General features: G+C 40.9%; 2 protein-coding genes across 4 annotated transcripts in view; one reads left to right on the forward strand and one right to left on the reverse strand.

Annotated features, from left to right (window-relative positions):
* The window catches only part of PMS1 (PMS1 homolog 1, mismatch repair system component), a 101388-nt gene extending 100548 nt beyond the window's left edge, over positions 1-840 (reverse strand). For both annotated transcript variants that reach the window (XM_075285125.1, XM_075285124.1), the window contains exon 1: positions 706-840. The gene's annotated coding sequence lies outside the window, so the exon portion shown is untranslated. The remainder of the gene's footprint in view (positions 1-705) is intronic.
* ORMDL1 (ORMDL sphingolipid biosynthesis regulator 1) lies at positions 841-24595 on the forward strand. 2 transcript variants are annotated; one of them, XM_075285175.1, is made up of 4 exons: positions 841-989; positions 7403-7583; positions 11752-11903; positions 23935-24588. In XM_075285175.1, the coding sequence occupies exons 2-4, from the start codon at positions 7410-7412 to the stop codon at positions 24068-24070; spliced, it is 462 nt and encodes a 153-aa protein (XP_075141276.1). In that variant the 5' UTR covers positions 841-989; positions 7403-7409; the 3' UTR covers positions 24071-24588. The 2 variants fall into 2 exon arrangements, with proteins under 2 accessions (XP_075141276.1, XP_075141277.1); XM_075285176.1 differs by having other exon boundaries at positions 855-1006; positions 23935-24595.
* The last annotated feature ends 165 nt before the right edge of the window (positions 24596-24760 follow it).

Genomic DNA, 24760 nt, shown 5'->3' on the forward strand with positions numbered 1-24760 from the left:
TACAAAATTCTTTCCTTTCACATGACCCCTGTGCCAAACGGTACATATAAAAATGAAAAAAAAACATAAATAATACCGTCATGTCTGAAAATGCAAGAACTAGTACCTTATGAAAAAGCATTAGGCTCCATGCATACTAACAAGAACCATTATCTTCTATGTTTCCATACACGATTGTCTATTAACACATGTCTGTGTAGAGGGCTGTGAGCCTAAGGCAAAATTCAGGACAGATCCTATTCCAGTCCGATTTGTGGTCTGGAAAATGAGCGAATCCGTATAGGCCCAGGCGTCACTCAGTCATGATGCCATCTGTGCTGTTTTCCTATGGGCATACATATGCGGCAATGACAAGTCTCCGCAATTATATGGGCACATTTATGGTACACGACAAGTACCCCTTTGGTTGAAGTGGTCATATAAATGATGTCCATGGCATCACCAGTTACATGACAACTAAAGTAAAGTGGGTGCACTGCCCAGGTTTGAAAAGTTGTCTATTTATTACATCCCATCCCAATTGGGCAAAATTTTGCAACTCCTGGACAGTCCCATTGACTATAATGTAACTGTTCCCAACATTATTAATATGAGCACTCACGCTCTAGAGACTATGGAGAGACAGCTGACGTTACTAAGACTTAGACTAACGGGCTGAGAACATACTGTAAGCGGCCGCCATGGGCAGCTCCACGTTACATCTACCTTAGTTATGTCTTCTTAAACACCTTGCCAGTTTCTCATCCATGTAGTTACACTAGAGCGGAAGGCCCGCCCCAATGACGTCACCAACACGTCCCCACAACCTGAATGGATGACGCTTGCGTCAATCAGACGCGTCGATTCTTCCGTGCTGTGCGTTCCACTGGGATAGTGTCCAATGTTCTAGAACCTTTGTGAAAAATCGTCCGATTCCAGCTCCGCCAGGATACGATTTGGAGCAATAAACGAGCTGATCGCCTGCTGCTGACAGGAGCAGATTATAATCGGTGAGGACACAGAAAATGTGCGTAGCTCCTTAGCTAACAAAATGGCCAAAACTACATGGCTGGCTGTCGTGGAGATGGAAGGGTTAAATTTCGCGGGTGATGCGAGGGGCTACAGTCGGTAGATTTACATGTCCGTGTCTAATCAACTGGTGTCCGGGAGGCTGTACATTCCTGGTAGATGAGTGTGAAGACGCATGGTGTAAACAGATGGTGTGTATTGCTGCATGATGAGCTTGTTTACCACACAGCTCCACGTCTGGACTGGGATTCTTCTCTTGTGATGTCACTGAGTGAATGTGGAATATAACGCATAGTGATGTGGGGGTTATGGCAGACGTAGTCTGCGGTTTGCAGTGCGTTATCTGGGGGTCATATTGTTTAGGAACAGCCAGATTGCACATTACTGTTAGTCTCTATGTCTCACCCTGCCTCAGTGTCTCATAGTCATTTCTGATATAGAAAGTTCTGATGCAGAGGACTGGAGAACTTTCATCAGATTTGGATCAAAGTGAGTTTCACAGTTGTTCATAAGGACACCAGAAAGCAGGACTTGGAGAAGATGGAAGTGCTATTAATAGCAGCCAATCCCATTGCTGCTTTGACTTTTGGTGATTTGATGGCATTTCCACTTGTATTTCTTAAAGAGGACCAGTCACCATCCATAAAATGCCAAACCCCATACACCATTTCAATACTGCTTGTGCCCCTTATGAATTTGCCTTTTATTTTTTTTTAATCCGCCTATTAAAATGATATCGCTCCTGGGGGGTTATATGTAAATTATTCCCCAAATGGGAGGTAAACATTTGTTTTTCTATTATTATTTCTTTTCTATATAAATATAAAGGGTTACTGCCCACTTGAATCAGTGAACAAGCGTTCATTTACATCTAATTTTACAGGGTTATGTCTTTTGAAATGAGTGGTCAAATAAAAAAATAAATAAATAAAAAGCCAAATTGATCAGGGGCATAGTGAGAATCAAATACTGCATGGCATTTAGCATTTTGAACTTGGTGACATATCCTCTTTAAAGGGGTTGTCCGGGATAAATTAAGACTTTACCCCTAAGCCCAACCCCCTCCCCCCGCCTAACTTCTTATATACTCCCATTAAAAAATGTATATTTACGCATATACCTGTTGCAGTCATGAGACCGCCTCAGGTGACGTTCCATTTCAGCATTTCCAGAGACGGGAGGCCAACCAGCACTCTTTCCCTCCCCGTCACCCTCATACTCACCAATGCCGATTTCCTCTTCTGCTGCCCATTGCTTCCTACACAAGGGAGCAAGTAGAGAGCCAGCAAAAGTAAAAAGAAGCAGAGTTCTATTGCGCAGGCACCGGTTCCAGATCCCAAGTGAAATGGCAGAAGAGGGGACATCGGGACCCCAAAATTATCTCTAGGATGAGAGGACAGGTAGTAATGTATAGAATCTCCCAAAAAAAATAGTGAAAAAAAAAACTTAAAAAAATAAAAGTTCTAAATCACTCCTTTCCCTAGAATACATATAAAAGTAGAAATTTACTGTGAAACACATACACATTAGGTATCCCTGTGTCTGGAAGTGTCCGTGTACTGAATATAGGGTATCTGCAGTGCTCCTGTTCCATCGGGGGTTAATAGGAGCACTGCAGATACCCTATATTCAGCCAGGCTGAATTCCAAGTGAGGGAAAACAAACCCAGTCCTCAAGCTCAGGGAAGGGGCAGACAGACAACCAAAACACCCCATTCCCAGCATCTACTGCACCCAAAAACTCCTACCATTTTAATTTTTGAAATTTTCCATTAGTTGCTGCATTTCCCCCCCTCTGCTTATACTCGAGTCAATAAGTTTTCCCAGTTTCTTGTGGTAAAATTAGGGGCCTTGGCTTATATTCGGGTCGGCTTATACTCGAGTATATACGGTATCAGATAATTAAATAAAATTTAACTATAGTGCCATACATATAAATGGATATAACAGTAAATAGTCTCACAAAGAAATAGCGCAATTGACAAAGTCTCCAATATACGTGTGTAGGCACCAAACCACTGCACAAATCATTGCATAATATTAGACTATTAGAGTATATATAAATACTCACAATAATGAGTAGCGCAAAACATCAGAAAAAGAGTAAGATCAGATGTTTGAAAAAAAAAATAATGTATTACCGTATATACTCGAGTATAAGCCGACCCCCACAGATCACCTATACTGTGGTAGTGAGTGAAAGTACTGCAGCTATGGGCCAGCGCTGAGATACCTACACTTGCTGCTACAGTTTGTATGGCGAGTGAGCAGCACGCCTCGCAATATGTAAACAGTGCCAAACCTGTTGAGATCCCAGATTACAGATCTAATATCGATGTCCTTTTCAAAGGATAGGCTATCAATGTTAGAAACCGGATAACCCCTTTAACACTATTTTTGAAAGCTTTGTTACTTTGCATTTTTCCTATATCGCTTAAAACTTTTGCACAGTACATGTATGCGTGATGTTTGTTAGACATGTGCACCATATATGTCTAAAGCTGATTTACAGCCAAAATGAATCACAAACACATTTCATGTGAATAAATAACCAAATTGCATCTAAAGGTGAGTGACGGGGTGTTGCTAGTTTACTAGATTTCACTCACATACTTGGGAATAAATCTTAACTCCTCCTATCAGTTCCTTGTTAAGACAGACTTCCCACAATTCATATAAGACACACACACACACACGGTCAGTTTTGCTGGAATCACTTAGAGGGGCATTCTTCATTGCCCAGCAATGACACTGAGCTATAAGGCCGGCCCCTCCAACAGTGCAGGGATATTGGTACAGAAAATGGCGGCACCGATATCTCTGCAACTGGGGCAGATACTGGCAAAACTTACAGTCTGCTGAACTCAGACATGAAAGGTTCTCTTTAAGAGAGCAAGACTGCCTTAGAGGAAAAAGTATGCAGGAAAGTGGAAGTGGCAGAGAAGTGTGGTGAAGTATGTGAACTTCCCTTTTCCTTCTTCTGGAGTGCAGAATTTTTTACTTCAGGATAACTGAAACCTGATAGTTTTCTTCAGGCTCCCAGGATCTCTATGCTGGGCCACAATCTTCCAATATGCTTACATTTTAAGATGCCCTTGACTCTGTGGGAGCTAAAGAAGTAACAGCAGTTCTGGAATAGCAATTGAGAATTTAAGGCTTTAGTAGAGAGATGTGGAAGGAATTGAGTATCCAAAGAGATGGTGAGCGCAAAGTTTGTATGAGACCGAATTAAATCTGTTCAGAACAACAAAGGGGTCAAGAAAATGGGAAGCCAATTAATGAGATGGAACCCTCATATGTATATTTGTAGATCATATGAGACAAGAGGTGAAAATGTTCTCTTCTTGTTCCGAAATCATGCTTGTGGTAGCATATGTAATGGGTATCTTAGTTGCCTATGAAATCCCGTAGACAGAATTGGCAGCTGGAAGAGAAGTGACAGGAAGTGGGCGAGAAATCCAAGGGTGCTGGCCATAGACGACAAGGAATGGAGAAGAGCTAGACAATTCAATGGGGTGGTTATTATTATTATTATTATTATTATTATAATAATAATTATAGATCTGAGGTTTTTTTTTATGCTGAGAGGACACAAAGTTGGCTCTCAAAAATTGGGTTTATCTTTTCAATGTAGGCTAGGTTCACATCTACGCTCAGGTTTCCCAAAGCATACCCACTGAATGTAAACCTAATCCACATAAAAAAAGAGGTTACTTTAGGAAACCCTTGGACCCCATAGACTATAATGGGGTCTGTGTGTTTCTGTTCCGTTTCCGCCTCCCATGGAGAGAGGGGAATGGAATCCCTGCACGGAGTGCAAGCGCAGATGTGAACCGAGCCTTAGCTGACCTTAGCTTAGTTGGATTGCAGGTGAAATGCTGAGAAATGAAGCTTGAGATACAACAACCCGCAAAGAGCACTCTACAGTGAGATGCAATGTGCAATGGAGTGACTTATGTACAATATTTTGGCTATTAGTCCTGACTAGGCCTGTTTCTGGGCAATATGCTTAAGTATAAAATGTATGATTTGGGGCTCTTTCATCTTTATTTGGAGTGTGTGTGGTGTGGAGTGTGTGTATACATGATTGATTACTTTATTCTGTCAAGATTTAGGTGGTCAGCTGAAAGATTCACTGTATGTCGATTAAAGATGTTTCCTTCTCCACCCATCTGGCTGAGTTACTTTTTACACAGAAGTCTATGGGAAGGAGAAGGATAAGACACAGAATTAATGGCAGCTGCTAAACTCTGCTACACAATGAGTGAGAGCTTCTTTGACACTACTGTCTCTCAAGATAAGATTCCACCATTGCACAGAATGAGGCACTAAATCAGGTAACATCCTACTCCTTTCGTCTCCTCTGTCTGGAGATGGAGATGATTGTATACAGATGGGCAACCTGAGTAAACATGAGGAGGAGGAAAGCAGCCTAATAAGTAGAGAAGGAAACCTATTTCTTTCATAAGATATATTACATAATTTCTTATATTCACATGTGCTATTCATTTGTGAGAAGTTTTTTTAATTGCAGTTGCACTTTAAGAATATCTACTATGATGTCTTCTATATACAGCACACATATCGAAGAGGAGATCCCTCACCAGAGCTCGCTATAGTCATTTTTATTTGTAGGCAGATCTAGTTAAATTTTGTGAAGTCTGACAGTCTTATGGCTGCTGTGGAGATTTCCATAATATTAACAACTAATGCTGCTAAAATGAACTGAATCTGCCAGGACTTTGCAGATAGATTGAATATCTACAGCCAGCTAAACTTTGTGCTCTTAGAAGCAACAGCATGGAGAACATTATACAGAAGTACAGAGCAGTGTTGCTATGAATGCAGTGCTCAGATGGTAGAGAACATTTACTAGATGCATCTACAACTCCATGTGTTTGTCTTTGCTTACTTCTGTGCTACAGCTCCCTCCCCTCACTAAAAATATCTGCTGGCTGAAGCCTTATATCTAGTAAGGCTGATAATCCCTCTCATCTCTTCTTGCTGAGGAGCAGATGTTACCAGTGCATTGTGGGCGAGTGAATACATGATGGAGGGATGTGTGAATAAATAGTAATTTGTATTACAAAGTTTATTATTCATCTTGACGCAACTGATTTATTTGAAACAAAAGCTATATAAAAGTTTGCCATAGACGTTAGAATTTGGTGGCACAGGTTAACCATGTAATGTGTATGGGGGACTTATGACTCTCCTCTGATGGCAGATGTCAAAGAGAAAAGGGTCAGACATTCTGGAATTTAACCTGCCCCATTATTTTGTACTCAGGTGATAATCTACCTCCAGAGGAGTCTAGCAGCAGTTTTCTTCAGTCTCCCCATCTAATTACCTGGAAATCAGATTATCACACACACGTTTTTTAAACAGGTTGATTGTAATAGCCTCCTGAACTGCCACAGCCTACTCCAGCGTAGATGGAAGGATAACGTTCCCTATGGACCCCATTATTTTGTACTCAGGTGATAATCTACCTCCAGAGGAGTCTAGCAGCAGTTTTCTTCAGTCTCCCCATCTAAAATACATCATACTCAGCCAACAATGCAACGTCTGCACAGCTATCTATCGAATGTGTATAGACAATGGATAGTTGCATTCTTTATTTTTCTCTAGTGACTCTCCCATATTCAATCCTTGTTTAAGGTGCCACGGTGGAATCTAGCAGGACCTGTGCTGTCGGCAGGGGTAGGCAACCTTCGGCACTCCAGTTATAGAACTACAACTTCCAGCATGCATAATTGTTCTACTGTTCTTAGAACTCCCATGGAAAAAGTAGTTGATTTTTAATGGCTAACTAAAAATGATGACATATTGCGAGCTTTCAGGACTACTAAAAAGGTCCCTTCATCAGTTTGGTATAACCCAATATCTGAAGGCAAGCACATTTATACAGGAATAGAGTGTTAGATGCACAATTGATGGAAAGCAGTACGTGCAAATAAACAGTTCAAAATATATGTTTTTTGAACTGTTTATTTGCATGTACTGCTTTCCATCAATTGTGTATCTAACACTCTATTCCTGTATAAATGTACTTGCCTTCAGATATTGGGTTATACCAGCCTGATGAAGGGACCTTTTTAGTAGTCCTGAAAGCTCGCAATATGTCATCATTTTTAGATAGCCATTAAAAAAGGGATCAACTACTGAAGACTCCTCAAAAAAATGTTTATATTCCAACTCCCATGGAAGTGAATGGAGCTTGCTGGAAGTTGTAGTTTTGCAGCAGCTGGAGTGCTGAAAGTTATTGACCCGTCTTAGAGGGTTGTTTTTTGTGTGTGTTTTTTTTGTTGTTGTTTTTTTAATCCTGATAAGGTCAATGTGCTTGATAATAGTTTTTCAACCCTTAACTTTTTGTTTTCTTTTTTTCTCCACAGAACAAAAATGAATGTGGGTGTAGCACATAGTGAGGTCAACCCAAATACAAGAGTAATGAACAGTCGTGGAATGTGGCTGACCTATGCCTTGGGAGTTGGCATGCTACACATCGTCCTTCTCAGTATCCCCTTCTTTAGTGTTCCTGTAGCTTGGACTTTGACTAACGTCATTCACAACTTGGTAAGTTCTTGATACAGTGACTTGGATTAATTTCTGTCAATTAATATTTTCCGTTAGAAGTCACTATATATAAATATCTATAAACTCAAAAGAGAAATGGTTCATTTAATAAATGATTTTGTGATGGAGAAAATGGTACCATCATGTGCACAGAAAGAAGCCTAAGAAATTCTGTTAGTGCCGGGAGCCCAAGATGAGACTTAATAGTCACAGTCATCCATCTTTAATCAGAAGAGTAACTGGAGATCACTTTAATTAGTGTAGTTGCCAAGTGTTGAATGCCCGACCTAAATATGCTATCTTTTAGCATGTGTGCCACATTTTACTTCAGCAACACTTTAAGACTGAGATCCCACGTTGCGGAAACGCAGCTTTTTTTTTTTTTTTTGCAGATTTTGCTGCCATTTTTTGAGTCAAAGTCAGGAGTGGATTGAGCAGAAGGGAGAAGTAAAAAAAAAAACTTCCTATATATTTCCAATTCCTACTGTAGCCATTCTTGGCTTTGGCTCAAAAAAACGCTGCAGAATCTGCAACAAAAAAAAAAGCTGCGTTTCCGCAATGTGGGGCTTCAACCTAAGAGTAAATGCAAATGGAGAAATTTGAGGCAGCTACAGTCGCAAATTCCTCTCCAAAAATTGACCCTGTGGAAAGCTAAATTTGATTAGTGGGTGTGAACACTATCCTCATATATACAGTAGGGTTAATTCGGAGCGAGTTTCGCACTGTGGTTACAGCAGTAATTCAGTAAAGCAAGACTGAACAGAACAGGTCTTTTTGGGGGCTAAAATACATAAGCCTACCATTGCTTCCCATTAAAAGCAATGGTTTCAGGCTGAATTTAGAGCTAATCAACCTCCAAAATCAGCTCCTGTTTACTCCATGTGAATTTACAGTAAATTGATTTATAACTGTTTCATAGGCTGAAGCTAACAGTGATAATAAGCTGATCTTTGGATGGTTGTCTTTTGTAACAACTGCTTATCTTGTGTTATTGTATCCTGGGTGGAGGAGCAACAGAAAGAGTAGTATTACATGCTCACTGTTTAACTAACTGGGTTAGCAGGTGAGACAAGTTGTCTTTATAGGGGTATACAGCGCACCTTCTCTTAACCCCTGGGGCAGGAATTATGGAAACAGCCAAATGTTACTGTTCTACACTGTTTCTGTAACTTCCATAGTGTGGAATAGTGTGCTATACTCTTTCCACAACTTCTATTCACTCCTGTGGGAGATACAGAAAGAGAACAGTGCTTCTCAGTTGTTCTCGTGATCCTGTCCTAGGGAAGAGGTCTTTGGAAGAGTTCTTCTCATCTTGGCAGCAATTTGAAACAATAGGAATAACTTTTTAAAGGGAATCTGTCAAGGTGATTTGAGACACTAAACCCACAGGCCCTTATGGACCAGGGGTTTAATGTGCCAAATTGCCCTGTAATAAAGCCATCTGTGGCCCACAAAAAAATACACACACACATTGTATATCCTCAACTTCGCTGAAGAACTGCGCAGGCACCTGGAGCACCAGAGATGAATCCAGTGAGGCTCATTGGACTCCTCGCTGTGTAATTATAAAAGTTTATTTTATTTAATTGCGGGTATAGATGGCTTACAGGGTGATTTGGGACCTGTGTGTGGTTTAGTGTCCCAAATCAACCTGACAGATTCTCTTTATTTAAAGGACTAGCTTCTGCCCGCTACTTTGTCTGCGTGGACTTCAGAATTGGGTCCAGAGAGAAATGAAAAATGTGTGAGTAATTAAAAAATGAATAGGATCAAAAAAATTTCACCCGTCATACTGCTTGCACTGTAATAGAGAGAAATAGCTGCAGTTTTGCTTTTAAGTCATTAGATACGTCATTTCATATGGTAATCACAAAATTTATATATAATTTTTTTTTTTGGACACACGTATGTTAAGTTAATATACGTCTATAGACGACATTGTATGAGTTATTATTTTCTGCCAGTACGTGTAAGTTTTGGGCACTCAAATTCCTGCCACGTTCAGCATTTGGCATGGGACTTAGATAACGCATACAATGTCGTCTATAGAAGTATATTAACTTAACATATGTGTGTCCAAAAAAAAAAAACAATATAATTTTTGTGATTACCATATCAAATACATAATGATGCAAAACCACAGTTATTTCTCTCTATTACAGCGCAAGCAATATGACAGGTGACATTTTTTTTTATCCCATGAATTTATTTTTTTTATTTCTCACACAGTTTTCATTTCTCTCTGGACCCAATTCAGAAGTGGCAGGCAGAAGCTAGTATTGACATAAATTAATAGGAGTCGTGAAGCCATGTAATTTACTGGGCTAAAAAGTATTCTGTGTGTTAATCGAGTTTACAAACTATCTATACGCCAAATTTCATCCAAATCCGTTCAGCCGTTTTCAAACTCTGTGACATCTGTACATACACAACTCTGCTACATCTGGCAATTTCGATGAAAGGAGTTTTCCTATCTCAGTGTCTGAGCAGCTTCTGTGTTATCTGTATTTACAAAAGGTACCGCAGGTAGCTGAAATCTCCTGCAGTTTAACATAGTATATGAACATAAATTCATAACACTCGTAAAGCCATATCATTTACCAGGATAGAAAGTAGCCTATGTGTTAACCCATTTATGCCGGAGGTTGTATTTTTTGAGTTGGAATAATGGAACTCTAGGCATAAACAGGTTAATTGTTACAAACTATCTATGTGCCAAATTTCATCCAAATCCGTTGAGCTGTTTTTACGTGATTGAGTAACAAACAGACAAACTTTCACATTTATAATATTCATAGGAAGGATTATCTTATCTTATCTTAAGTTTGCCAGAATGGAAATTCTCTTTTCAGCAGACTTTCATTCTGGCTCAGAGCAGAGGACATCTTTTGTGTCATACATTACTCTGCAAATTATACATCATTGTGCAAATCTTTTCAGTAAAGGTGGAAAGTAAGAATTCTGTCAGAAATAGTTCATTTTTGTCATTTAACAAAATGCAGAGTGAATGAACAAAAGAGAAATCTAAATCAAATCAATATTTGGTGTGACCACATTTTGCCGTCAAAACGGCATCATTTCTTTTAGCAGTAAAACAATAAAAAAAAAATCACAAAAATATCAAACTTCAAATCACACGTCTTTACCACATATAAAAAATAAATAAAAACTATAGGTATCCTCACATTCAAAAATTACTGAAGTATTAAAATATATAAATATTTATTATCCCATACAAGAAACACTGTAGCTGGGAAAAGTCAAAATGGCCTGATCAATTTTGTTTAGGAGGCAAAAAATTTAAAAAAAAACTTTGAATAAAAAGTGATCAGATTGTCAGACTTTCCACAGAGTGGTATAAATAAAATCTACATCTTGCCCTGCATAAAAACACACCTTACCCAGATCCATACGCAGAAATGTGAAATCATTGTGGATGTCAGAATATGACAGCGGGGTTCACTATGCTGTCCCCTCCAATATGTGCTGCCCCCAATAGCATGGTCAGCTGCGGGCATCATATATGGGCAGGGACCATCTACGATGAATCTCCACCGTACCTTGCTGATGCCAGGAACCAGTGACTACAGCATTTAGGAGTATGCGCTCTAGTGAGTGCCACATCCTCCATATGTGGAGTTCAAGATGGCTGCTGGGTCTCCATCTTTGTTGTTGCATGTTCTCTGTGCTTGGCTCAAGAAAGATGTGGCTCTCTTCTCAGTTGCTTTGGGCGCAGTCATCAAGAAAGGGGTCTACATTAAGGGCATATTGTAGGCAGGTGAGCATAACAGCCAAGTTAAACTGTGGCCATGCAGGATGTCCTGCCCCTGGACGTTTCAGCTCAAGATTTGCTTTTGTGAAGATACTACTTTATAACACATTAAAGGGAACCTGTGAGATTGAAACTGCAGTGCAATCTGTAGGCAGCATGTTAGAGAGCAGGAGGAGCTGAGCTGATATAGTTTAGGGGAAGTGTTCAGGAGTGTTTTAAATATAGCAGTTGAATCAAATGTGTTTTTTAATGTATTTTCGCAAAAATAAATATGTTCTTGCATGTTACTATATGAAAAGCTTCTATGACATTTAGGTTTCTTAGCATGTTGAAATGTTATATTAATATGCTCTGTAAAGTATGTGTTTAAATGTCTGGGTTGTTTGGTTTTTTTAGGGAATGTATGTATTTTTACATGCGGTGAAAGGGACACCATTTGAAACACCAGACCAAGGCAAAGCACGGCTACTGACACACTGGGAACAGCTAGATTATGGTGTGCAGTTCACTGCGTCAAGAAAATTCTTCACAATCTCTCCAATTATTCTGTAAGTCATGTCTATACATTATTTTTTTTCTATTTTAATGTGATCTTTATAGAACTGTATGAGCCAAAAAAACAGAAGCTCTGCAATAAAAACACATAATTACACAAGCAAAACATGTAAGTATTAGGAGCCAAGGTGAAAGTCTATCCTGAAAAATAACACCTGAGGTCGATCTGTCCAAACATGTATCAAATTAAACTAGGGCATAAGAAAATGTTAATACAAGTACAAGCTAAACCCAGGTGAAGCAGCGATCTTCCAGTAAGAGACTTGAATATGCTAATATATCCAAAAAGTATCGCACAAGTATCACCAAACCATGTGGGTTAAACATAACTTTTTATACAGAGAGATAAACTCCCAGGCCCTGCTAAGGGAACAGTGATTGGTGTGAATGGACAGCTACAGGAGCTGAATCAGAATTGTCTCAGCAATAAAGAAGCAGCAGGAAGAGTATTCACAGGGACCGCGTGATGATGATACGCTGATCAGTAGAATAAATACTCTTCTACAATTGAAAGTGTATTGGAGATCACTTTAACCTCTTAAAGGAATTCTATTATTAAAATCACATTTTTTTTTTCTCGATCACACTTAGGAATAGCCTTTAATAAAGGCTATTCTTCTCCTACCTTTAGATGTCTTCTCTGGGTTCAAACGTCTAGGCCTCAGGCAGAGCAGACTGCGCATGCCTGTGGCCAAAAGAAAAATGGCCACTTACACAGCTGTGTAACCAGCCATTTTCTTGTAGCCTGTGGGCATGCCCAGTTGGCTCTGCCCGAGGCCTAGAAGTTTGAACTCCGCTTCGGAAGAAGACGCGCAGAGAGGCCGTTCCTGAAGAAGATGGAGGCGGCGCTGGAGATTTTTCTCGCAGCATTGGGGGCGCCCCAGTGCTGCAAGAGAACTAATTTGTATACAGACGAAAACTGGGATTTCTACCGAACTGTGGCGTGGAGAAGGTATCTAAAGGTTGGAGAATAGCAGCCTTTCTTAAGGCTATTCCTACGTGTGATCGAGAAAAAATGTGATTTTAATGATAGAATCCCTTTAAAGAGGACCTTTCACCATTTTTCCCAAAGGCAGTGTTATATACTGCCGGAAAGCTGACAGTGCGCTGAGTTCAGCACACTGTCGGCTTTCCCGATCTTTGCCTGGTGTGAAGAGCTTATGGTCCAGTACCGTAGCTCTTCTATGGTCAGAAGGGCGTTTCTGACTGTTAGCCAGGAACGTCCTTCTGCCTCGCGGCGCCTATCGCTCTGTGCTGTGAGACCCGGGAGGAACGCCGCCTCCCTCTGCTCATAGTGCTCGTCCATAGACGAGTATTATCAGGAGAGGGAGGGGGCGTTCCTCCCTGCTCCACAGCACAGCGCGATAGGCGCCGCAAGGCAGAAGGACGTTCCTGGCTAACAGTCAGAAACGCCCTTCTGACCATAGAAGAGCTACGGTACCGGACCGTAAGCTCTTCACACCGGGCACAGATCGGGAAAGCCGACAGTGTGCTGAATTCAGCACACTGTCAGCTTTCCGGCAGTATATAACACTGCCTTTGGGAAAAATGGTAAAAGGTCCTCTTTAAGGACGCAGGGTAGTTTGGGCCTTAAAGGGGTTGGCCACTTTCAGACCAATATTGACAAACAAATGTACAATAAAAAGATATACAATTTTCCAATATACTTTCTGTATCAATTCCTCACGGTTTTCTAGATTTCGGCTTGCTGTCATTCATTCTGTTACTTCTAGTGGATAAAACTCTAACCATGGTCATGTGATGTACGGTCCATGGTCATGTGATGTACACACAGGTGCACAGCTGATTACCAGGCAGATGTCTGATTATTTTGCTGTGACTGTAAGGAGCAGCACCTGTGTCCTCATCACATGACCATGGACCGTAAATCACATGACCATGGTCAGAGTTTTATCCTCTAGAAGTAACAGAATGAATGCCAGCAAGTCGAAATCTAGAAAGCCATGAGGAATTGATACAGAAAGTATATTGGAAAATTGTATATCTTTTTATTGTACATTTGTTTGTCAATATTGGTCTGAAAGTGGCCAACCCCTTTAACCACTTCAGTACCGGGCCAATTTGTGGTCCAGGACCAGACACATTTTAGCTTTATTTTCTATGTGCGGTTTTGAGGTCTGTAAAATTTTTCTCGTATGTCTTAGTCAACTAATTTTTGCGTCTTTTTTCGGGGACACATAGGGCTTTATTTTTATGTTATTTTTATTTTCAAATGTGTTTTAATTTTTTTTATATCCAGGAAAATATAAACAAAATAGGAGGGAAATTGTGTCTGGTTTTCAATTTATAATTTTTTTTTTTATTTAATAACACAAAGTGTCACTGAAAAACTTTATAATATAGTTTTTCCTCTCCGTTACGGTAATTTTTATTTTGTATGGTGTCGTCGGGGGTGGGGCTATAACCTTTAATAACGGCGTTTTATTAGCGTATTATTTATTTATTTTTTATTATTTTATTTACATTTTTTTAAAACTTTTTTATTATATTTTTATTTTATTTTTTTCCCAGATTGTGTCCCCATAAGGTGATAAGAGACCTTTGGGGACATCTGATCACTTTTGTTTTTGTACTTGAGGCTGATTTCTCCTATAACTGAGGCTGCTACATTTAATCTCAGTTACAGGAGGAATACAAGCTCCTGCACACTGCTATACACAGTATGCAGAGCTGATCTGAGTCCTGTAGGACCCAGAAGCTCTGGCAGGATACTGCACCGGCAGCCGGGTCAGAGGGCAGCTGATTTATGGCTGCGTCCATAGCTGTGTATACAGCGCTCATTGAGCGCTGTATACACAGCAATCGAGATAGCAGAGCAGGTAATAAACCTTCCCTGTTATCTCTCTGGGAGCTGAAGTTACAGCCGGCTCCTAGTGAAAGCAGCTGAACGATCTTGTGCAGCTGCTGTGTTCTGGTTTGGACGTACAGGTACGTCCTGGCAGAACTAGACAACCACTATCCGGACGTATATACTCTATGGGCGGTCCGGAAGTGGTTAAGTCTCAGACCCTATTTTTCAAATATGACAACTTTTTACTTTATGTGAGGATAGCTTCATAATGCATTTACCTATCCGGGTGACTTCAAGATTGATTTTTCCTGACACATTATACTTTATGTTGGTGGTAAATTTTGGTCATTATACTTTGCGTTTGCTTAAAAAAAAAAAAAAGGACAATATACTGAAAATTTCCTAAAATTATCAATTTTAAAAGTTTCTTTTATTCTGGTAAAAACGCAAATAGTCATATCACACAAAATTCTTCATAATTAAAATTAACCATATGTCTACTTTTATATTGGCATTGTTTCTTCAATGTCCTTTTACTTTTCTAGAATGTTAAAAGGCTTATCAATTTATACAAATGTCCGATTTTCAAGAAAATTTCAAGATTTGGTTTTCTAGGGACCAATTTAGTTGTGAAGTGACTTTGAGGGCTTATATAATAGAAAATAGCCCAAAATGGCCCCATTTTAGTTATACAAACTTTAACCCTTTAGCTGTTCCATAGGAATTAAAGGGGCTCTATCTGCAAAATTATGCAGTATGAGCCCCACATATGCCTGAATAGCCTCTACAAAGGCTATTCAGGCACTGCTAGTCTTATTTTAATCCCCTCGTTTTAAAATATAAAATATTACCCTAAAAACAAATATGCAAATTATTCTTACCGTGCATGGTGAGCGGCCGTGCACTGTCTGACGCTGTCACGCCTTCCTCTTCTTTCTTCTTCTTCTAGCGATGCCCTCCTGTCCTGGCTCTAACCCACCTTGATCTTCTGTTCTTCCGGCGGGTTGTGTTCAAACCCCACGCGTGCGCAGTAGCGCTCCCCTCCGGGGCGCTACTACACACGCACCATTTTTTTTGTAGTTCTAAGTACCTCTTAGAACTACGCAAGCGTACTGCGCATGCAAATGCGAACTTCTTTATTCAGGAAGAAAAGAAGATCAAGGCGTGGAAGAGCCAGGACAGGAGGGTGTCGCTGGAAGAAGAAAGAAGAGGAAGGCGTGACAGCAAGATGACGTTGGACAGTGCAGGACCGCCCACCGTGTAAGTATGATTTGAAAAATCGTTTTTCAAGGCATTATATTAAAACGGGGGGGGGGTTAAAATAAGATTAGCGGTGCCTGAATAGCCTAATCACCACCCAGTGGTTCATTATTCACAAGATATACGCCCCCTTGCAAAATACCCACGGGGGAGGGGATAGCCCCTGTAAGTCTACCCCCGCACTGCTAGCAGTTATTTCACCAATAGCCATATATTTCCTGTGCACCCCCAGACAAGCATTCTATATCTTTCTAGTGCACCCCCATAGTGTTAATAAGCACTCCACAGCTCAGAACACTCCAAACAAGTTTCACACAGCTCCCCATGTGTCTTTTATGGCCGAAGCCCAACATGGTGGTAAAAGCACGGCAAAAACTGCAGCATATTCCAGAGTTTCTTTGTGCCTCTCATGCAAACCTAAGGCTTAGTTCACACGTAAATTACGTGTGTCTTATTCTGGCACCGGAAAAAACGCTTCCTAATTAGGAAGTGTTTTTTGGGACCTTGACCCGCTTTTTGTGGAGCTTTTTTTAAGGGATGGGAAAACCGCTTACAACAAGGCCAGGCGGTTTTCCCATCCCCTAAAAGAAAACGCAAAAGATGCATCGCGTTTTTACCACACTTTTTTTGTAAAAAAAAAAAAACGCAACGCATTTTTATGCAAAAAAAACGTGTGGTAAAAAAATGTGCATTTTGTGCTTCCCATTCACTTCTATTGCGTTTTCCGCCTGAAGAAAGGTCATGTCGCTTTTTTTTTTCATCTAGCGTAAAAAAAAACGCTAGGAAAAAAAAAAAAAACAAGCCCTCTACATAGACTATCATTGTATGGAGGCGGATTATGACGTGGATTCTGCAGTCAAAATCCGCCTCCATGTTCCCGTGTGAACTAGCCCTAACACAGATATGAAAGATTCCTTCATTCTTCATGAGCCTCTTGAGGATCGCCAAACCCCCCCCCTTCCTGAATGTACCTTCAGTGCAAGGAGCACACACAACCACCCCCCAGCTCTCCACGTGCCTCTCTACTATGCACCCCACATCTCTCCCCCCACAGTACACACTACACCCCACATTATACAATGCACCACACATCTCTCCACCTCCACACTACAACACGCACCCGACAACTTCCATTGTACACCATGCACCCAAGATCTTCCCCCCTCCCCCACAGTACGCCATGCACCCTACATCTCTCACCCCCACTACACAATGCACCCCAAATCTGCCCCCCCCACAGTACACTGTGCATCCTGTATCTCTCCCCATTAGACAATGCACCCCACATCTCCACCACATTATACAATGCACCCTACATCTCTCCACCTCCACACTACAACATGCACCCTACAACTCTTACCCCATAGTACACCATGCACCTGAGATCTGCCCCCCCCCCCCACACACACACAGAGCACACCATGCACCTATATCTCTCAGCCCCATTACACAATGCAGCCTAGATCTATCCCCCAGATTTGTCCTCCCCTCCACACCATGCACCCTACATCTCACCCACACTACACAATAAACCCCACATCTTTCACATCCCCACAGTACACCAGGCACCTCACATCTCTGCATGTTCCTCCACTGCAATGGGATACAACTTTTCTATATTATTCAAGGACCTTCTTGCAATCACAGACATGCCTACTCTGTAACAAGACTAGAGAGTCATGTGACTGTGACATCATAAGGTCCTTGCTGAATAGTGAAAGGCCAGGCAGAAGAACAGAGCAGGCACAGACACGTGACATGGTCAAGCTGGGTCACATGCCTCTCCATGTCACGAGCTCAGTGGTCAGAGGAGGAGTGTCAGAGCCGGTAGAGCCAAGTAAGCGGGGGGCGTGGCTTCAAAAATAAAGAGACAGGTGTAGAATTGAAAATGAATGTCTATGAGAAAGTTTATTATTTATCTTTGGGCTACACATTACAGACTGTTAGTTATAAAGTGGCCGACCCCTTTAACTTCCCTGATGCTAAACCTAACTAACCTAACTAATTTTATGAAAATCCCCTGAAACTAATTACTAACACTGAACTACACTAAACTATGATGACATTCCCTATTACTAAAACTAAGGTGACAGTTTCCTAACACTAAACTAAACTACTATTTATAAAGAAAAAACAAAACAAAAAACAGAACAAATAAGACCGACAAAGCGCAGGTAATACAACAGATGGGACGCAGATACAATAATGAGGTGGGCAGAGGGGGAAATTCAGGTGGTACAATAAGGAGGTGAACAGATGGTAATACCAAAGAAAGTGGGCACAGAAGAAAACACACAGCAGAGGAAGGCAACAGAGAAGATAAGTATGGATATCTAATATATGGCAAAATACAGCACAGCAACTACTAGCCACTACTCACTAAACCCAACAGAGGAGTTGAGGGCAGTTGCAAGGAGTAATAGCAGTTCTGTGATGTCACTGATCACTCCTATTGGTTAGTAGCCAGTGACTAACCAATAGTGGCGATCAGAGGGGTTAGCACTACCACTACAGTAGCCTGTAACAACAAATGGCGCCAATTCCATATCTGGATGCACGGAAAAATGCAAATAGCAACAATTGAATATCGCTCACATGTGTAATGGAGTCGGTCGCCATCAGGATCCCCGCCATTTCTTCACTTACTGGGGCCTCTTTTTGAATGTCGTGATGATCTGCTGTCTATCCATTACAGCAGGCATTCCATTCTGCCTGCAACTCACATGGCAGCAGTCACACTTTCACGATCACTGTCATTATCCACGTGACTAATGGCGGTGATTGCTGATGTTGGATCACTGCCATTTGTCACCCGGCAGTTAGCTAGGATGGTCTGCTGTTTCAGGCAGCAGCCATCCCAGCTTGTACGCACAGTGAAATAAAAATGGCAGTGATCCCAATTCTGCGATTGCCGCCATTAGTATTCGATTAGACAGTGACTAATGGCGGCATTCGCTAATGTGGGACCGCCACCATTTGTCTTTTTTTTTTTTTTTTTTTTTTTTTTTTTTTTTACTTAGCTAGAACAGCAGCCATCACAACTATTTTAGGTGAAAGGGAGGCAGGAACATATCAGAAGTTAGAATTTTTGACTTTAACGCTAAGAATTGTAGAAATTGCTGTTAGCAACTCATCTCAAGAGTTGGAACAGGGTCATATCTACCATTGTGTAGCTTCCCTTCTTCTTTTTACGATAGTCTTTAATCATCTGGAAAGTGAGGAGACCAATTGCTGGAGTTTAGGTAGGGGAAGGTTGTTCCATATTTTTTTGTCTGATGTAGAAGTCTAGCTGCTCAATAGTCCTGGGTCTTCTATACTGGATTTTTCATTTCTAATGCACCAAATGTTTAGTATTGGTGAAAGGGCTGAACTGAAGATAGGTTCTCTAAAATTAATCTCTCCAGATTTGGGGGCTTTACTAACCTAACTGCAGAAGGATTTAGATTAGGAATTTTGTTAGCCATGTGTCTTTAGATGTCTACTTGAAGCTGTAGAAATTGTGAGTTAATATCATTGTCCAGGTTATAGCATTTCAGAGAAGTGGTGCAACTCGGGACAAGTCTTAGATACTGGAGTGGGAGGTTCTCATAATAGAGGATGTTAGTCACTGGCTGAACTAAGAGCACAGGTTGGGTGATGGAGGTAAGGGAGGAAATGTACAGGTTATGGAGAGCTTTGTGGATAAGGGGGGTATTTATATTGTAGTCTATAGTGAATATGCAGTGTAATGACTGGCACAGACCAGAGACATTGGTATAGAGTTTAGACCAGGGGTGCCCAATACGTCGATCGCGATCTACTGGTAGATCGCAAAGGACATATGGGTCGATCGTGGGATGCAGGGATCCCCGGTGTCTGCTTGTTCACAGTGCAGGCTGAGAGTCATCTCCGGACACTAGCAGGCGGGGCTGACGCAGCAGCAGCCTGCCAGTGTCCAGAGATAACTCTCAGCCTGCGCTGTGAAGAAGCAGACAGCGGGGATCCCTGGGCAGCCACAGAACGCCGCTGTCTCCTGCTGTCACGATCCGCCTGGCCCCGCCCACATGCCCGGCCCCGCCCTAGTAGATCTTTTGCCTTGGTCAGCTAAAGTAGCTCACACGCTGAAAAAGTGTGAGCACCCCTGGTTTAGACTGATAGATGTGTTAGGCTGCGAGAATTGATTGTAGAGGAGAAGACCGATTAGTAGGCAGTTATAGTAATAAATTTTAGATTGAATAATGGCAGCAATAAGGGTCTTTAATGTTTCCATGGTAAGGGCGTATTCTTGAGATGTTTTTGAGGTGCAGATGACATGAGAGTGTGAATGATTGGATATGGGATGGTAAAGGAAAGGTCTCACAAACATAACCCCAAGGGAGCAGGCATGCTGCCTCAGAGTTATGGTAAGATAGCAAACTCAAATGGAAATATCAGGGTTAGTAAACTCTACTTAAACACAAAAGATGGGCATGCACAGCTCCTACCCAACCTAAACTCCCCTTAAAGAGGACCTTTCATCAGATTGGGCACAGGCAGTTCTATATACTGCTGGAAAGCTGACAGTGCGCTGAATTCAGCGCACTGTCGGCTTTCCTGATCCGTGCCCGGTGTAAAGCTCTATAGGTCCCGGTACTGTAGGGCTTTACAGTCAGAAGGGCGTTTCTGACACTTAGCCAGGGACGCCCTACTGCCCAGCAGCGCCTATCGCACTGTACAGAGTAAGCGCTCCACAGTACAGCGCGATAGGCGTTGCTGGGCAGAAGGACGTTCCTGGCTAAGTGTCAGAAACGCCCTTCTGACACTAAAGCGCTACGGTACCGGGACCGATAGCGCTTTACACCGGGCACAGATCAGGAAAGCCAATAGTGCGTTGAATTCAGCGCACTGTCAGCTTTCCAGCAGTATATAGAACTGCCTGTGCCCGATCTGATGAAAGGTCCTCTTTACTTCAAAAAGTTCCATTTTGTTAACATGAATGGATGAAAGAGTTTCTCTGTCTACATATTTGTGACTAAACCGAAGACAAATCTTTTCCATTTCCTTAAGAACCTTTGGTACATCTACTTTTATTACATTCCATCTCCAGCCTCTCCAAATGTAGAAGGTATTTCACAGCCACCAAGCATATTGTATGGAACAATGGACCCTTTCCCCTGAACTGTCTTCCCCACTGTAATGCCCAGAAGTGAAATCCTGTCGAGGTTTGCACACTTTCATATTTCCAGATCTCATGAAATAGCTGAATGTTCAACTCCTGGCATTTTAGGGCAATGGGTCAGTCTATTAGGTTTTGCTGTTGTGAGCAGCATTTTGAAGGTGAAAAAAGCCCTGTGCATAATTCAAAAGTGAGTATCCCTCCTCAAATCATTTATTACAGCTCTCGATATCATACTCTAGCCTAATAATATTTTACTACCCTTATCCACCCCGAAAAAGATCACTACAGCTATATCATTACCTGGAGTTCCAGCATAAAGCCAGGAAATTGCCTGTTGCGTGGGGATTGACTGTATAAATTTGTCTATAGGATTATGCTCAATCTTCCAAGTCACATCAACCAGTGTCAGCATGAAGAAACTTTGCACTTGACTCTATTTAAGAACCTGAGAAGGATTGAGAGTGTAGCTTGCATGTAATGGACTCATCCCTGGTTAGATATGTGTCAACTGTCAAGATTTCCTTGGCTCTCCATTCCCAAAACAGTTTATTCTCCCACTCTTGTGAGAATTCAGAATGGTGCCATAGTGGTAGGTATTTAGATATCCGAAAGGACAACCAGAATTTCTGCAGTGCCGTTCTGCTCTAGTTGCATTATATGTTAGTCCGGATGGATGGGCCACTTCTGCTTTAATAGCAGTCAGCGTTGTTAAGAATAAGCATAGCTATGAGGTTAGGTGCTAGCCAGGGAGCAGTGCCAATCACAAGGAGTTGTAGTCTACCCACTGGCATTTTGGGTTGAAAGTTGGCATATCTCTATACGTATTTTAGGGTCCAGAGGAGAGTGGGATGCGCCATCTTCTTGATGAGTCTGGGTGTCTGATGCCTCCGGGGGACAGCTTGGGTGCCGCAGGAGCACAGAGCAACAGGGTGAAAGGGCTATATTAGGAGGTGGCACAGTATTGCTGCTTTGCTGAGGAATGTTGTTCAGTATTTTCTGCCCACTCCTGAGCAAATAGCAGTCCATCAACCATGTAGGGGCTGTCTCTGTTGTTCGCTCCCGCAGGTTGTGGTGTATTTGGCCTGATTGGATAATGGATTGGGTTATTGATATGCAGTAGTGGATCAGAGTTCACTTTTACACAGTCATCTCCATCTTTCTGAAGATATGATACATCTTTTAACTTGCATTCGTGACTTGCACAGCAAACTCTGTTCGCAGACAATGATTTCTGGAAGTGTTACATGTGCCCAGAGGTCACACATATTTTTTCCAGAACAGTAAAAATATACTTCTCATGATTTTTGAGGAGTATTTTTGGAAGAGTAAAACGTTTGCAGTAATAAAAATAAATCATATGCAAGCATAATCATCCTTAGAGGTTGCAGCAGAGGAAGGAGCTTAAGGAGCAGATTTTTTTTTTTTTCAATGTGTAAAGATGGCTCTGCCTGAGCTGTGCAGTGATTTGCATTACCAATTTATTAATTTATTAAATAAAGTAAAAAAAATAAAAAAACGCAGCTCACCGACTAGCATGGTAAGATGGAGCCAGTGCACAAAAGTAAGTGCAGGACAAAACACTGTAGAAACTTCACAAGCGCTTTTATCTCCACATTTTTCACCCTCTTCATGCGGAAACCGAACGGAAGCCGCACAGGTTACAGTCTATTGAGTCCAAGGGTTTCCTAAGATAACCGCTTTTTTTCCCCAAGCGGAAACCCGTGCACCAAGCCTGAATCTTTTAATATCTCAACATCTACAGTACATAAAATAATCAAATGTCTTTGCAAGTTTACGTTTCACAATTTCTAGAAGCAGTTTTTCACAGATTATTAAACTTTCCCAATCATTTTTGATGTGTTGCAGCAATCATTGATAAATGAAATAATTTTTTTCAGCTGAAATATAAAAATGTTCTGTTGTTAATAAATTTTGGTTATATGTGTATTACAAGTCATTGCATTCTTGTTTTCTTAACATTTTATATTTCATCTTTTTATAAAAAATGTTTTAGTTATTATCCAACAAATATGGGGATAATAAAAGGAAAAGTGGGGAGCGGAAAGATAGGGGAGATTCGGCTTGTATATTCATGACAAAGAGTAGACAATATAATTATAGCATATGTCCAGCATGCGAAAAAAAAAAAAATATATATATATATATATATATATATATATATATATATATATTTATTGTGTGTGTGTGTGTGTGTGTGTGTGTGTATATATATATATATATATATATATATATATATATATATATATATATACATATATATATATCATGCCTATAGCAGAGCATATACAGAACAGTATATAGCACAACAGGTATATGCATATGGTAATAAAAGTTCTTTATAAAATTTGGTGACTCAGTAAGTGATGATATTGTCTCCTGGACTGTGGGGTATAAGGTTAGGTTGCGAGTAGAGATGAGTGAACACTGTTCGGAACAGCCGTTCCGAACAGGACGCTCCCATAGAAATGAATGGAAGCGGTCGGCACGCGGGGGGTTAAGCGACCGGCCGCCGGCAAAGCGTACGTGCCAGGTGCTTCCATTCATTTCTATGGGAGCGTGCTGTTTGGATCAGCTGATCCAAACAGTGTTCGCTCATCTCTAGTTGCAAGAGGGATGAAGGGATCATAGAATCAGGTAAACATGGGCATCTAAACCTCTCTTTCTTTACATTTTACATATCTTCACAACTTTTTTGAAATTGTGGTTGTAAAATATCAGTATAATTTATGCTGTTAATTGAGAGGTTTTCAAGCTGTTAAATATCTAAAACCGTGTATTGTTTTTCTTTTAACAGGTACTTCCTGACAAGTTTCTATACAAAGTATGATCCAACGCATTTCTTCATCAATACGGCTTCCCTTCTCAGTGTACTAATTCCCAAATTACCTCAACTGCATGGAGTCAGAATCTTTGGCATTAATAAATACTGAACAGTAGTCCTACAGAATCTATTATTTTGAGCGCACAACTCCTTGGCTCTGGCTCTTTCTGTTAGTGGAAAGGATAGCCAAGTACGCCATTTTAACAGTTTATACCGTAAAGTTCTAACTGTCCCTTCTTTGTAAACTGTTGGAATCCACACAGACTTAAAGAAGGTACCTCTTCCAGAATCCTCTGAGAGCAGGAGGTCTTATGTAAAGGTTATCCTTTGCAAGTTGGGCTGGCCCAGCTAAGACCCGAAGTTTGCAATGCACAAACAAGACTGACAGGAAAGGTAGAAACTGCACCATGAATATGGATGATCATATTATTCATATTGACATACATCATCTATTAAGGGCAAATCATGTCACTTCTTAATCATTAAATGATAAGGTGTAGTGATTTAGTTTGTAGCCAGCATCAGCATTCACAAGCTGACGTCATGTTTTGCTGCATGCTGTCTTAATAATGATAAATGCACTAGTGTTTCTTTTTCTTAGTTTATTGCTCGATCCTTTGTTTTACATCACGGTGGCTGAAGATACTTTCAGTAATCATTCAAATATCATGTATCTGCTATAATCATCTGTTGGAAAAGATTACTATTATTAGAAGTATTTGATAATGTGCTAGTATAATTTAATTTAATGTAGGTTTGCTTGCTTAAGTTTCTGTATTTGTGAGTCATCCATACAGTG

The sequence above is a fragment of the Leptodactylus fuscus genome, chromosome 8, assembly GCF_031893055.1.
Source record: "Leptodactylus fuscus isolate aLepFus1 chromosome 8, aLepFus1.hap2, whole genome shotgun sequence".
Taxonomy (NCBI): Eukaryota; Metazoa; Chordata; class Amphibia; order Anura; family Leptodactylidae; genus Leptodactylus; species Leptodactylus fuscus.